Raw genomic sequence first — 14,916 nt, forward strand, 5'->3', positions numbered from 1 at the left:
GTCTCAGCCCAGCGTAATGTCAGCGGTGATCACAGGTGCTGCTCCTTTCCAGACAGAAAGACCGTCTGGTTTGGCCGAAGTGCAGGAGCCGCCAGCTGCTCAGGCCACCGAAGCCCCCAAAATACCAGCTGAACCCCTGGCAGCCACCACACCCAAGAGCCCACGGGACACATCTGCAGGTAGAGAACAAAGCTCTGCACAAAAACACCATGATGTTGAGTGTATGTCGATATTATATACAGTTCATGTGCATTATGATCTCAGAATTTATCTTTCTATAAAGCAGTAAAGTCTTATTGCTTGTAATTGTCTTCTAATGCTGTTCATCTCCTTAATATGTAGTGCATTTCGCTCATGTACTTCCCATGTGTTTTGTATCAGGGATTATGGGATTCCTACAGGAGCTCCTGTGGAGCAAATATCTAATCTATCAGTAATTAAAGCTAAGACTGTCCACTGGGGGGCACTGTAACGAGTGCTAGACTGAGTTACATTATCAGTTGTCCAAAACTAGTCAAATCCATCCATTCTGGTATCCCAGGGGCCTTTAGGGCTTCACAGCTGTATGGGGTTAATACAGTGCAGCTGAGACCTAGAGTCATGCCACTGGTTTATATCAAGCTCAAGAACCATATTCTGCCTGGTTTGATGCTCCGGGCTGGTTGTTGATGTGCAAACAGTGTGTTACACACCTAACAGATGGAGGGTCAGACCTGTAGAGTCATGTTAACTCATGCATGAGTCAGTTATCTAGTGCCTGGTCATTAAATCACCCAGATGGAAATGAGATGTTGACATCATAAGCGTACTTATAATAGCAAATGTAATATTTTTATCTGTCTCGTGTATAAATTTACGTGTATGAGTTTCTTTATTTTGAAGAATGTGGGTAATCAAACAGTTGACGGTAGCCATTGACTTCCATTGTATCTTATTCCATACTTTTCGGAAGTCGATGCCTACCAACTGTTTGGTTGCCAGTATTCTTCAAAATATCTTTTTTGTGTTCAACAGAACAAAAAAGAACTCATACAGGTTTGGAACAAATTGAAAGTGAGTATATGATGACAAGACTTTCTTTTTTTGGTGAACTGTCCCTTTAACAGTCACAGATGGAGTGTGTCCCATAATGCATTGCACTCTCACAGGTTCACCCCTGTCAGTCTGAAGAGCACAGATCTGACTGAGCGTGTCATATCAGGACAGATTGTCGGGAACAACACGCATCATGCTACAGACTATCCCAGCTAACAAAAATATTCTAAGACCATTTTGCTAATGTTCCCTTTCAGTTATCAAAACGTTATTTCTACATGATCTCTGCATGTTTAAAACATTAATGTTTTAAAAACTTATTTTGGTAATGCAAACTTTAAGGAAACATTCTGTTTCAAGTAGTGCTGTCAAAAGATTAATTACGATTAATTGCATCCAAAATAAAAGTTTTTGTTTACATAATATGTGTGTGTGTGTGTTATGTATATATAAATGAACACACATCCGTGTATACATTTAAGAAAAATATATTACATTTATTGTACTTCCCATGTGTTTTGTATCAGGGATTATGGGATTCCTACAGGAGCTCCTGTGGAGCAAATATCTAATCTATCAGTAATTAAAGCTAAGACTGTCCACTGGGGGGCACTGTAACGAGTGCTAGACTGAGTTACATTATCAGTTGTCCAAAACTAGTCAAATCCATCCATTCTGGTATCCCAGGGGCCTTTAGGGCTTCACAGCTGTATGGGGTTAATACAGTGCAGCTGAGACCTAGAGTCATGCCACTGGTTTATATCAAGCTCAAGAACCATATTCTGCCTGGTTTGATGCTCCGGGCTGGTTGTTGATGTGCAAACAGTGTGTTACACACCTAACAGATGGAGGGTCAGACCTGTAGAGTCATGTTAACTCATGCATGAGTCAGTTATCTAGTGCCTGGTCATTAAATCACCCAGATGGAAATGAGATGTTGACATCATAAGCGTACTTATAATAGCAAATGTAATATTTTTATCTGTCTCGTGTATAAATTTACGTGTATGAGTTTCTTTATTTTGAAGAATGTGGGTAATCAAACAGTTGACGGTAGCCATTGACTTCCATTGTATCTTATTCCATACTTTTCGGAAGTCGATGCCTACCAACTGTTTGGTTGCCAGTATTCTTCAAAATATCTTTTTTGTGTTCAACAGAACAAAAAAGAACTCATACAGGTTTGGAACAAATTGAAAGTGAGTATATGATGACAAGACTTTCTTTTTTTGGTGAACTGTCCCTTTAACAGTCACAGATGGAGTGTGTCCCATAATGCATTGCACTCTCACAGGTTCACCCCTGTCAGTCTGAAGAGCACAGATCTGACTGAGCGTGTCATATCAGGACAGATTGTCGGGAACAACACGCATCATGCTACAGACTATCCCAGCTAACAAAAATATTCTAAGACCATTTTGCTAATGTTCCCTTTCAGTTATCAAAACGTTATTTCTACATGATCTCTGCATGTTTAAAACATTAATGTTTTAAAAACTTATTTTGGTAATGCAAACTTTAAGGAAACATTCTGTTTCAAGTAGTGCTGTCAAAAGATTAATTACGATTAATTGCATCCAAAATAAAAGTTTTTGTTTACATAATATGTGTGTGTGTGTGTTATGTATATATAAATGAACACACATCCGTGTATACATTTAAGAAAAATATATTACATTTATATATTAAATATATTTATATATGAATATAAATATATACATGTAAATTCATGTAAATATTTTCAAAATATACGCTGCATGTGTGTGTACTTATATACATAATGAATATACACAACACACATATATTATGTAAAGAAAAACTTTTATTTTGGATGCAATTAATCGTTTGACAGCACTAGTTAAGATTTTGCAAACATTATGGAAATGTTACTTTTAAATGTTCTATGAACATTTTTAAACAAGTAACATATAAAAAACGTTACATGTCCAATGAAAATGTTTCAGAAAACATGTTAAATGAAACAATGTAAAAATTACGTTTTTGTGCTAGTTTCAAGAACATTATTAAATACCAGATAACTCCATGAAAGTTAATTAATGTCACTTGAACATTTGAACATAACTTTAAGAGAACCTCGCCACAACGTTAGTCAAAGTTGGGAACATTCCCTGTTCTAGGACAAAGATATGTGGGTCAGTCAGGCTTGCCATTTACTATACGAAAAATCGTCCTGCATTACCGTGTTACTGTGCAAATTCAAACCCCACAAATCATCTGCTCGTTACTTCTGATAGAGCAGACTAGACCTTGTACACAAATGAATTATGCTTGCTTGACCTCAGTTGCCCAGTCTGTTTCATGCAAATCTTCTGCAGAAATGTAAAAGAGACAATGACTTTCATTGTTTTTGTTTTTTATTCTTGTCCAGTGGGGGGAAAAAATATATATTACTTAAGAAGCAACACTTCATAAGATTAATAAGACTTGTTTCATAGACTGTGTCTTGAATGTCTATTTTGTCATTGTGACTTTTTTGACTTGAAAACAAAAAATCTACCTGTGCAGTAAGCCAAAATACATCCATATTCAAGATGCATTCTATTAAAGTCTTATATACTTCTTGTATACTTTTAATGAAAAATTAGACCACGTACCTATGAAGAATGGATTTTTTTTTTTGCTGTACATGAAGGTTTGTTTTAGTACCGTTTACATGGTTCAAGATTTTTCATCAGTTACGGTTTGTCACGCAACCCCGACATTTCAGCACCTTCATTTTGAAAAATGCAATGAAATTTCAAATTCTTGTCAAGCACATCTCTAAATTAACTGCTTCATTGTAGAAATTAAACATTTACAAGGTGTTTCATGTAATAGTTTTTACTATATCAAGTATTGCAGTATAATTGAAATATTGCCCAATGAGCATCCAAGGCTGCAACTATCCATTTCTAGAACTAAAAAAAAAAAAAAAGCATGCTTTTACTGTTCTCTATTTTGTGCTACATGCACATATTGGTTAGCATCTTAAAATATGTTCACAATTGTTTGATTGGGATCTTTGCAGATTTGTAAGATTTATTAAATGGGGTGATTGATAAGTAAGCGAATGTGTGAGAGAGTATAAAAAGGAGTTAGTGCTGCTCTAATTTCCATTCTTCTTTGCATACGAGGTGTCTTTGGTGACTGCTGGTCCGATGAGGCTGGCATTCCATCTGACCTGCCCTTCACGCCCAGCGTTTCCACCGTTATCAGTCGCCATGCCGGTCCTCTGGTAGAGAGCAGCCCACATGTCACGGCTGACCCTCAGTGGTCCCCGAGAGATAGCGGGGCAGGAGATGCGGAGGAAAGGGAAAGTGAAGGATCTGACCGTAAGAAGGAAAAGAAGAAGAAAAAGCGGAGACCCAGGGACGAGGTGTATGACTTCCCCACAGATGTGCAGAGCGAAAGTGCTTTATCCGACAGCCCCCATCAGCCATCCCCGCGCAAGGAACGGGACCGAGACGGAGGCTGGGAAGACGGAGGCCACTTTGGTGGGAGAGTCAAGAAGCCAAAAAGCCGTAAGAAGATTCCCGAGGAATGGGCGATCCATGCAGACCCCTTTGTCCCTGCTTCGGCTTGCATGCCGCAGGAGTTCGCAGCTGATTTCTCCCAATCATCCCTTGAAGTTGACAGCGGACTTGTGTTGCTTTCTGAGGACTTCACCGATGAGAGTCTCATTCCTATGTCTCTTACCCAAGATCTTCTATCCCTCACGGCCACTTCCCCACCATCCTCAACACATCTTGAACCTGCAATGCCCTCTCCAAAGTCTCCCGGTCAAGCCACCGATTTATCCCCCCAGGACCCCTTATCCATGCCACCCGGATTCCAAGATATCCTCATGGAAACTGAAGATTCTCTTGTTTGCAACCTCAGCGAGCCTTTCGTCTCTCCTGGTGCGACCTTTGAGGAAGCAATCTTTGGACAAGATCACACCTACACCACCGAAGATTCACCATTAAAGGACCCCCAGGCATCCACCCCTAGAAGCACTTGTTTTGTACCACCGATGGAAGCACTGATCTCGGCACCACCATTTTCTCCATCTGGACCTGCGTGGTCTCTTAATAACCACAGTCAACCCTTTGATCTGGAAGGTGTTGCCTTTGAGACCCCGGTTCCTGCACCTCTGCCTTCGCCCAAGAGCAAAGCCCCAAAGGAACCCAAATCCAAACAAGGCAAGAAGCCCGGCTCATCCTCATCAAAGAGTCCAACCTCCCCTGAAGCAAAGTTGCCGTCTCCCCAGAATTCCGGTCTAAATCCGTCCGCGCCGCCGTTCTTCCCTAGTTTTGCAGAACCTCGGGAGCTCAAAGCAGGAGCGCTCTTCACTTTGGAAGGTTTGTTGTGAACGTTTGGGAAGTGGATCCACGTAATGCATGGCTGAGTGGATTCTAAGCCTGGGCTTGAGTGATTTAAACTGCGCACCGAAATAACTAACACATCACCCGTCAGCTGGAAGCAAGGGTCAGGGTTCGCTCAAAGCGAGCTGGCTTGGTTTTGCTTGGGTGTTTCTTCCACAATGAATGAGCAACTGTGTAAACAAACAAGACTCCCCCTTCCTCCCCATTAACCTTGTGATCCAGGGTGTACTCTACTAATCCAAACGCTTTGGTTTGCAGATTGTCGAGGAGGCGTTGTTGTTCCCTCACAATTTTGCATCTCTGCTGTTGTGATTGTTTATTGTATTAGCACTGGTGGCACCTAACAGTGACAATCTTCTCTCTCGTTTTCCCACCACCCCTTCATATTTCTCTTCCAGCACTTTTAGAGTGAATATGAACCACCCTTGTCACTTTATGAATGTATACAAAGTACAATACAGTTTTAAGTGATATGTTTTCTTTCTTTTTTCTCTTCCATGTTCCCCGACATCAACACACCAATTAGGTAAGTCAACATTTCTTTAGTTATTGCTTTCTCTTTATGATGTCTATTGTGAGTGCATTGTGTAACATCTTTCATTCATAACTTCCTATACTTACCATTTATTGCTGTAGTAGTCTCATGACTAGACGATACTGTGTGTCATTAGCGGACACCCAACAGTGATTTGCGACTTCAGAGCAACTAAAGGTCATTATTTGATTGTGAAAGTTGGCGATTTGAGGCAATTTGTGTGGTTGAGAGTGTTGGTGATGCAAGAGTTTAGCTCTATGCAAATTTGTAATGATGCTACAACCAATAAGAGAGCAGATTGTGAAATGCTAGTGATGCAATTGGCGACATGCAGTGATATAATCATTGTCAGAGTCTGAATGCCTCTTCAAAGTAGTTTGTAATGGAAATTAACTACAGTAGTCAACATTTGAAGTGGATCAAAAAAGTTCATCAAAGTTGTCCTAAGACAAGAACGCATTTTGCTTTTAGGTTTTAGGACAGTGAAACCTATGGTGAAAGGTTTTGATCCACTTCAAATGTTGACTAGTTGTAGTTTGTATCTCAAGTCCAAATTAAGTTAATTGGAATGTGGTACAGAAAGTCCTCGTAGCTCGATGAACAATTTACTAGCTTGTTTTCAGTAAAGCATTTACGTATAAGATAAGTGTAAACTAGGTTCACGAGTGCCATCTGTAAAAATTTATCGTAAAATGGCAGAATGTTTAGTTTCAAGCTATTGAAGTCAACATGAAATAAAAAATTTACTTTGTTTACTTTGAGTTTTTTTTTTGTGCTATTCAGTTCCTATTGGCACTTCACCATTGTTTAAAATCAAAAAAGTGTGCTTCACTTTGAAATGCATGACATTGTGGAAATAAATTGGGCTTTCATGTAATAACCTTACCACAACGTAAGCTACGCAACTGCAGAAACGAAGTGTAGTATCTGAGGATGGCTGGTTGCTGGTTTTAGATTCTGTGTGTAGCGCCTTTATGAGAGTGTGTGTGTGTGTGTGTGTGTGTGTGTGTGTGTGTTTGTTTGAGCGCATCTGACACAGCTGTCTCTTTTAGTTCTTTGTAATTTTTGGCTCTTTCTCCAGTGGGGAGGGACTCTGTCACTGAGGGAGCTACTTATACACTCCGGGAGACAGGACATCAGCGTTCGGTGTCAGACTTCCCAACATGCAAATTAATGACAGTGTACCGTAAAGTGTGTGTGTGTGTGTGTGGTACTATGAGCTCATGAGATGAAAATAAGGAAACTGTGTTAGCTCAGTGTCAAATATCACATTAGATTGAATTCTATTAATCCATGTTTAAGATAAGTGTAAACTAGGTTCACGAGTGCCATCTGTAAAAATTTATCGTAAAATGGCAGAATGTTTAGTTTCAAGCTATTGAAGTCAACATGAAATAAAAAATTTACTTTGTTTACTTTGAGTTTTTTTTTTGTGCTATTCAGTTCCTATTGGCACTTCACCATTGTTTAAAATCAAAAAAGTGTGCTTCACTTTGAAATGCATGACATTGTGGAAATAAATTGGGCTTTCATGTAATAACCTTACCACAACGTAAGCTACGCAACTGCAGAAACGAAGTGTAGTATCTGAGGATGGCTGGTTGCTGGTTTTAGATTCTGTGTGTAGCGCCTTTATGAGAGTGTGTGTGTGTGTGTGTGTGTGTGTTTGAGCGCGTCTGACACAGCTGTCTCTTTTAGTTCTTTGTAATTTTCGGCTCTTTCTCCAGTGGGGAGGGACTCTGTCACTGAGGGAGCTACTTATACACTCCGGGAGACAGGACATCAGCGTTCGGTGTCAGACTTCCCAACATGCAAATTAATGACAGTGTACCGTAAAGTGTGTGTGTGTGTGTGTGTGTGGTACTATGAGCTCATGAGATGAAAATAAGGAAACTGTGTTAGCTCAGTGTCAAATATCACATTAGAGTGAATTCTATTAATCCATGTTGTGTTGCCTGCAGTAATACTCCATTTGGTGTTTGTTACCGCGGTAAATGTTTTAGTAAAAGAGTGACTGAACAGAAGTCTTCAGCAGTCCTAGAAAATACACTTAGGTTTACATCATATGGATCATATTTCTTGTGATCAGTGTATTGTGACTAATTTTAGTTAAAATTTGTCATTTGTGTTAGTCTTTGGTTATTTTTTTATATATTTATTAATTGTATAATTTATTATACATTCCTAATTAGCTTTAATTTTAGTACTTGAAGTTAATTTCATTTACATATTTAATTTGTTTTTCAACCAATATTTTTATTTTACTTTATTTTATTTCAAATAATATAATAAATACTTGTAATGCATGTGATGTGTAAAAATGCACGTGCAGTCCTCTAAATATACCCAATATCTATCAATAGCATGTTTCAAGGGCGCACACCTTTAATGTTTTTGTTGAGGAATTATCAAAGTAAGATCTCTGCGCGAGTGCATCCTGTGAGCATCTCTGAATGCCGCTGATTGTTTTGTGTCGTGATGTCTTTTGTGTGGTTGTGCTCTTGTGAATCTGGGAGCCGCTGGTGACGGCCAGAGACATTGATTGTGACTTTGAGTAGCATGTGTTATGAATGAAGGAGTGTTAACACACATACACAGAGTGACTCAGCTCAGACGCTTGTGATGGGGAAAACAGGCACTTGAGTTTAGTTGTTTCTCTGTGAATCTGATGTTTTCGATGCTAGTTTACATTTTATAGAGATTAATTTGGGTTTTTAAACAGGTATTATGGAGCAATGATATCGTATGTTAGTTATCCTATTTGATTGTGTCGTATGTTTTGCATGCTTAAAAACTAACAACACAATAAGGATGCTTATTTTTTCATTTGGCTCATCTAAATAATGGGCTTCAAAATGACTGTTGACTTTAACCAGCTCTTTACTCACACTGACCTGATTACAGCACATCGAATTGCTGTTCACATACAACTGTTGCTCTCAGATCATTCTCAAGTGAGGTGTTCTGATTATTTTCATTTACCCAGTTCACAGTTTTTCATTGCTCTTTTTTTAATTGAAAGATGAATTCTAGTCAGAAATGCTTGAGGGTTAAAGTGTTTGTTTTATTTCTTTGTTTTATGTGCATATGCGTCATACCGATGTCTTATGCGTCATACAGTCTACTTTGGTTGTTGCATTGCTTTCATGAGTGTTTTTTTTGTTTTGTTTTTTTGTCCAGTTGGTAATTTAGAAATTGACAGTCAGAAAAATCCATTTAGTGTTTACTGCAACATTTTACATTTTCAGTATCCTACTCTAAAAGAGAGGAAAAAGCACCAAGTGTGGCAAATATTCAATATTGCATTAGAGTTGAAATGCAATGAAAAACATCCTGCGTTGTTACATTTGGTTGTGCGCCATCTACCTGTTTGGTTTGTATGTTTGTTTGTTTGTAATGCAAGGTTGTGTGTGTTTTCTTTTTTTCCATATCTGTGTCATACATAGTAAAAGCACTGAATGTTTGACAGCGATGCAGCGCGAAAGCTCCCGGGTCTCCAACACATGCCTTTTTTGTTGTTGTTGGTGTTGTGATGCAGTGTGATTGTGGTGAATGGATCATTTTTGAGTCAGGATAAATAAATAATGTAGCACTAGATGATCTGTAAATATTGGCGCTGGCTACTCACCTATACTGGTTGATCATTGCAGACCTGAACCAAATTGAATTAATTGATCTACATATACATATTCACTACTGTTCAAAAGCTTAGGGTGAAAGAAGTCTCTTTTGTTCACCAAGGCTGCATTTATTTGATCAAAAATACTGTAAAAAATTAGAAATATTATTAGAATTTAAAATAAGTGTTTTCTATGTGAATATCTGTTCAAATGTAATTTATTTCTGTGATCAAAGCTGTGTTTATGTAATATGCGCATCGCGTCACTCGCTCTAGATTACTCGTGGGATGTTTTTCGTGTCACTCGCGAGAATAAAAATATCAACCATGGTGGAAATAACTACAATCGCTGTTTTGTACCTGTTGTCGAAAAGTCCCAAATACAATGGAAAGCCAAACGTCGACGTGTCTGGTTTCACCGCACCATCCAGAGGAGGATGAATAACGTTAGGATCCTGTATTAATGTGTGTTACATTTTACTACTGTATATATACACTGATATTACTATTATTTTTATTATTGATAGCAGCATCTCTGTAGCCATGCTAATAAAATACAACTACCACTACAACTGATTTTAATTGTTTTCTATGCTCCAGGCCTATATAATAACAGACGGTTGCAATAATGCTCTCTTCTATTGTCTGATTCAACTGGACGTGTCAAGAAACTCTTCGCTGATTGGCTTGCGCGAGGACGTGTCATGCGAATTTTCCGCTCGAATTTAAATTTTTGAACTTGCGAGGAAGACGCGATTGAGGCGAATATCGTGCTTCGCGGAAAATGCGTCGCCCGGCGTGAATTCGCCTCTATTCGCGTCTTTGACTTTGTATGTAATCTACTAATAATTACATTCGCGTCTGGTGTGAACACACTGTAATATGCTGCTTTGCTGCTCGAGAAACATTCCTGATTATTTTCAATGCTGAAAACAGTTGTGCTGCACAATATTTTTGTGGAAACGGTGATGCATTTTATTTTTCAGGATTCACAGATGAATAGAAATCTCAAAAGAACAGCATTTATTTAAAATAGAAATCTTTGAACATTGTAGAAGTTGTAAAGCATTGTAAAAGTCTTTACTGTCACTTTTGATCAGTTTAATGCATCCTTACTAAATAAAAATAGTAAGTTCTTAATGACGGCACATTTTTGAGCAGCAGTAGTTTGTAAGGTGGTGGCATTAGCTATTCAATGTCTATTCAAGCTGAAACGAACGTCTCTATTCTTGGCACACTTCCAATTTTGACAGTTTTCAGGTGTGTATGTGCTGAGAATGAATTAGTATCTAGCGGCATCGCCAAGTATTATTTTACCAGGATGAAATGAACATTTACCCCATTGTTGTTCTGCGTTAGTGCGTCACTGGAGTCAGATGGAGTCAGATGGTCAAAGGTCCTGATAATCAGAGCGTTTGAGAGCAGCAGAACAATGGAGCCGTAGAGGTCAACGCATCGACTGTTGTAAACACAGACTGCCTCCAGGGAGGGCGTGGAATCTGTCTCGTTTCCACGGCGACTGAAAAGATGCTGATGTTTCCATGGTAACAATGACAGATGCTGAGAAAGTGGCCATAAGTGTGGCTTTTTAAATCAGTCTTTTTGTTATAAGATGTTGTAGTGTGCTTGGCATCACTGATAATATTCTTCTGTATTTTCACAAATGTGTCTTAATTATGTAAATAAGGCAGCCCGAGGCCGGTTTCTTCAACAGTTGCTGTAGCTTCGGTAGGCGGTAGGAGAAAAGCGAACAGGCTGCGATCAACAGAATAATTAGCGTCTGCTCATCGATGCAGGAAAACTCACTGTGTTCAGCCTGCAGTCTGACCGATTTAGATTTAAACAGACAAAAAAAAAGAAAATCTCTGCAGATCTGAACGCCATCAGTCCAATGAAATACTATTATACTACCTGTTAGTCTGCTGTTTATGTAGTGATTTTTTCACTTTTTTGCTGGATCTGTTGAAATTACTTCCAGAAACATGTATTGAGTTAAAATAAGATTGAATGCAGAGTTTTTCTTCTTTTAAAGCTTCAATCTAGTGCATTTTTAGCATCTATATTGTATAAAATTGTTTGTTTTTCATTAGATTGAACTATTTTTTAAACTTGTACTTTTTTGGTATTGAATGCATTTTAAGTTTTTATAATCAATATTTCTCGGAGATCTTTGTGAGTGGTTGTTGCAGTGCATTCTGGGATTATATATTTCTAAATTGTATTTTTATTTTTTTTAAGAAATGAATGCTTTCATTCAGCAGTGGCACATTAAATTGATGAAAAGTAACAGTAAAGACATTTATGATGTTGCAAAAGATTTCCGTTTCAAATAAATGCTGTTCTTTTGAACTTTCTATTCATTAAAAAATCCTGAAAAATAAAAAGTATCACTGTTTCCAGAAAAATATCGTGCAGCACAACTGTTTTCAACATTGCTAATAATCAGAAATGTTTCTTGAGCAGCAGATCAGCATATTATACTGATTTCTGAAGATCATGTGACACTGAAGACTGGAGGAATGATGCTGAAAATACAGCTGCGCATCACAGAAATACATTACATTTTAACAGATATTCACACAGAAAACAGCTGTTTTACTTTGTAATAATATTTCACAATTTTTCTTTTTTTACTGTATTTTTTATCAAATTATTGCAGCCTTGGTGAGCAGAAGAATTTTCTTTCAAAAACTAAACTATTGAACATTAGTCTACCTCCTCTTTGGCGCATGAAATGTGCATTTAAATGGTCTCTAGGTAGGCAGCACACTATGTTTTAGTGGAAGATCATAGCACTTGAGTTTCTCTCAGTAGTAAGAATGATTGATGCTTATGTTTCTTTTTAGAAAATAAATAGCAGCATTGAACGATTCGACAGCTCAGGTTGAGCGATGCTTTAGTTGATGCTGAAAAATGTTGTGTAAAAGACTGCAACTGAATCGATCTGTCTCCCCTTCAGACAAATTATTGAACATCTGAGCATTCAGCATGCGGTGTGACGTTAACTTCATCACGGCTGGCAGGGACAGAGAAAGAGCAGCTCTCCTCATGTGTGTTTGCTGGACTCGATTGTAAAGCCCGTGTGAGTCTCAGAATTGATCTGACTGAACCAAAAGAGCCTAATTCTGTCTCAAACGCAAAGAATGGTTGGTTTGGCACAGCGGTAGTGGATTGGGTAGTCACTTTTAGTGATGGAATTTACTAGGGAGGAATTTACAGCTGGAATAAAGCTAGTTTTAGGCTGGACCTCAGCAGGGTTATTTATTGCTAAAACCATTAAAGAATATATATATATAAAGTTTTGAAAAAATATATATATAAAAAAACTAAAAACTAATTTTAGCTAGTTGGCAAGTCATCGCTTCTCATTTTCATTCAGTTTATGTTAAAGTACTAAAATAACTAAAAGTAAATAAACTAAAACTTAAAAAAGTTATTTAAAATGAATAAATAAATAAAGCTATAAATAATAAAAATGACAAACACAGAACAAAAGGATTAAATGTAATAAAGAAAAAAAACAATAAAAATACTAAAACTTGAACTAAAATTGCAATAAAAACTAAAGGGTACAAATAAAATCTGATTCAAAATATTAACAAAAATATTAACAAAATATATAATAGTATATCGATGGTTCAAAAAAAAAAAAACATTTTTGCATTTTTGTTTAGTTTATTTTGAAGTAATAAAATAACTCAAACTAAAAATTCAAACTTAATTACTTTATAGACATTCACAAAACTAAAATGAATAAAAATGACAAAAACACACAACAGAAAAACTACAACTTGATCTAAAATTACAATGTTAGATCAAAATAGTTTGAAAACTATTCAAAATAGTTTAGATCAAAATAGTTTGAAAACTAATTCAGAATATTAACAAAAACTAATAGTATATCAGTGATGGTAAAATAACACTGTTGGTCTGGCTTTTCCCATAATCCCACTCAACATTACTCGACCTTACTCACTCACGCTGTATTTTTGGACACCGGCGTTCTTCAGAGTCGCTAGCGGTGACAAGGCTCCTGTTGCCATGGCGATGGGAGGCAGTTTCTTGGGAGACCTAAGGAAGCAGGGCTACCGAGGAAACAATGTTGGCTCTTAGGAGGAGGGGTGATGCGCTAAAAATAACATCTGGGTAGACGGTGGCTGGCTTTATGTTCTCGCAGCTTCCCGACTTCATCTCTTGTCGACCACCTGTGTGTTTCTGCTGTGACATTGATAAATGTCTTCAACCGCTGCACTAAACCTCCACCTGCTCATTTATATCCCTGGTTCTGCTGCTGCTTTAGGATCTCATTCCTAACATCAGTTGCTAGAAGAAAACTTGTAGTGTAATTAAAGTCTGCATGCTTCGGCAAACTCAAAGGCTGCGTTTATTTGTGATTCTGCTGTCCGTTTAAATCTGTGTTTGGTGTTTTTCATCAGTATGTAAGTCTCTTCGAGCCTTATGCTTCATAACCCAACATGTAGGTCAGCCGAGAGACTGTACATACTGTACATGTAGGTCAGGCTGTATGTTGGCACTGACGCTGCTGGCACTCATTTCTGTTCGATGACTTTGTTCAAGCAGGCAGCGAAATTTTTCATTTATTTATTTACTTTTTTTTTTTACTTTATTTTAAACATCCGTCTCAAATCTGTTTTGATTGATTTAACACTTCTCAAATCTGTTCATGTTTTCAGACAACAGAAAATCTAAACAGATTTGATTTGTATTCAATCAATGACTTTTTTTTTTTTATGTGCTGACTGGATGAACATTCATTCACTCACTCACTCACTCCATTCACTCACTCATTCACTCACTCACTCACTCACTCATTCACTCCATTCACTCACTCACTCACTCCATTCATTCACTCATGCATTCACTCACTCACTCATTCATTCATTCACTCATTCACTCACTCATTCACTCACTCACTCATTCATTCATTCACTCCATTCACTCACTCACTCACTCACTCACTCCATTCACTCACTCATTCACTCACTCACTCATTCATTCATTCACTCATTCACTCACTCATTCACTCACTCACTCATTCATTCATTCACTCATTCACTCACTCATTCACTCACTCACTCATTCATTCATTCACTCATTCACTCACTCATTCACTCACTCACTCATTCATTCACTCATTCACTCACTCATTCACTCACTCACTCATTCATTCACTCATTCACTCACTCATTCACTCACTCACTCCATTCACTCACTCACTCACTCACTCACTCATTCACTCCATTCACTCACTCACTCCATTCATTCACTCATGCATTCACTCACTCATTCATTCATTCATTCACTCATTCACTCACTCATTCACTCACTCACTCACTCACTCA

At 37.8% G+C, this 14,916-nt stretch overlaps 1 protein-coding gene across 2 annotated transcripts in view; it reads left to right on the forward strand.

The window, feature by feature from the left end:
• The window catches only part of LOC107554378 (microtubule-associated protein 4-like), a 39,712-nt gene continuing 24,796 nt past the window's right edge, over positions 1 to 14,916 (forward strand). For both annotated transcript variants that reach the window (XM_016236867.1, XM_016236866.1), the window contains exons 1-2: positions 1 to 179; positions 4,170 to 5,375. In XM_016236867.1, coding sequence (XP_016092353.1) covers positions 17 to 179; positions 4,170 to 5,375 — 1,369 coding nt within the window. In that variant the 5' untranslated portion in view covers positions 1 to 16. The remainder of the gene's footprint in view (positions 180 to 4,169; positions 5,376 to 14,916) is intronic.

This window comes from Sinocyclocheilus grahami, unplaced genomic scaffold (assembly GCF_001515645.1).
Source record: "Sinocyclocheilus grahami isolate Dianchi unplaced genomic scaffold, SAMN03320097.WGS_v1.1 scaffold499.1, whole genome shotgun sequence".
Classification (NCBI taxonomy): Eukaryota; Metazoa; Chordata; class Actinopteri; order Cypriniformes; family Cyprinidae; genus Sinocyclocheilus; species Sinocyclocheilus grahami.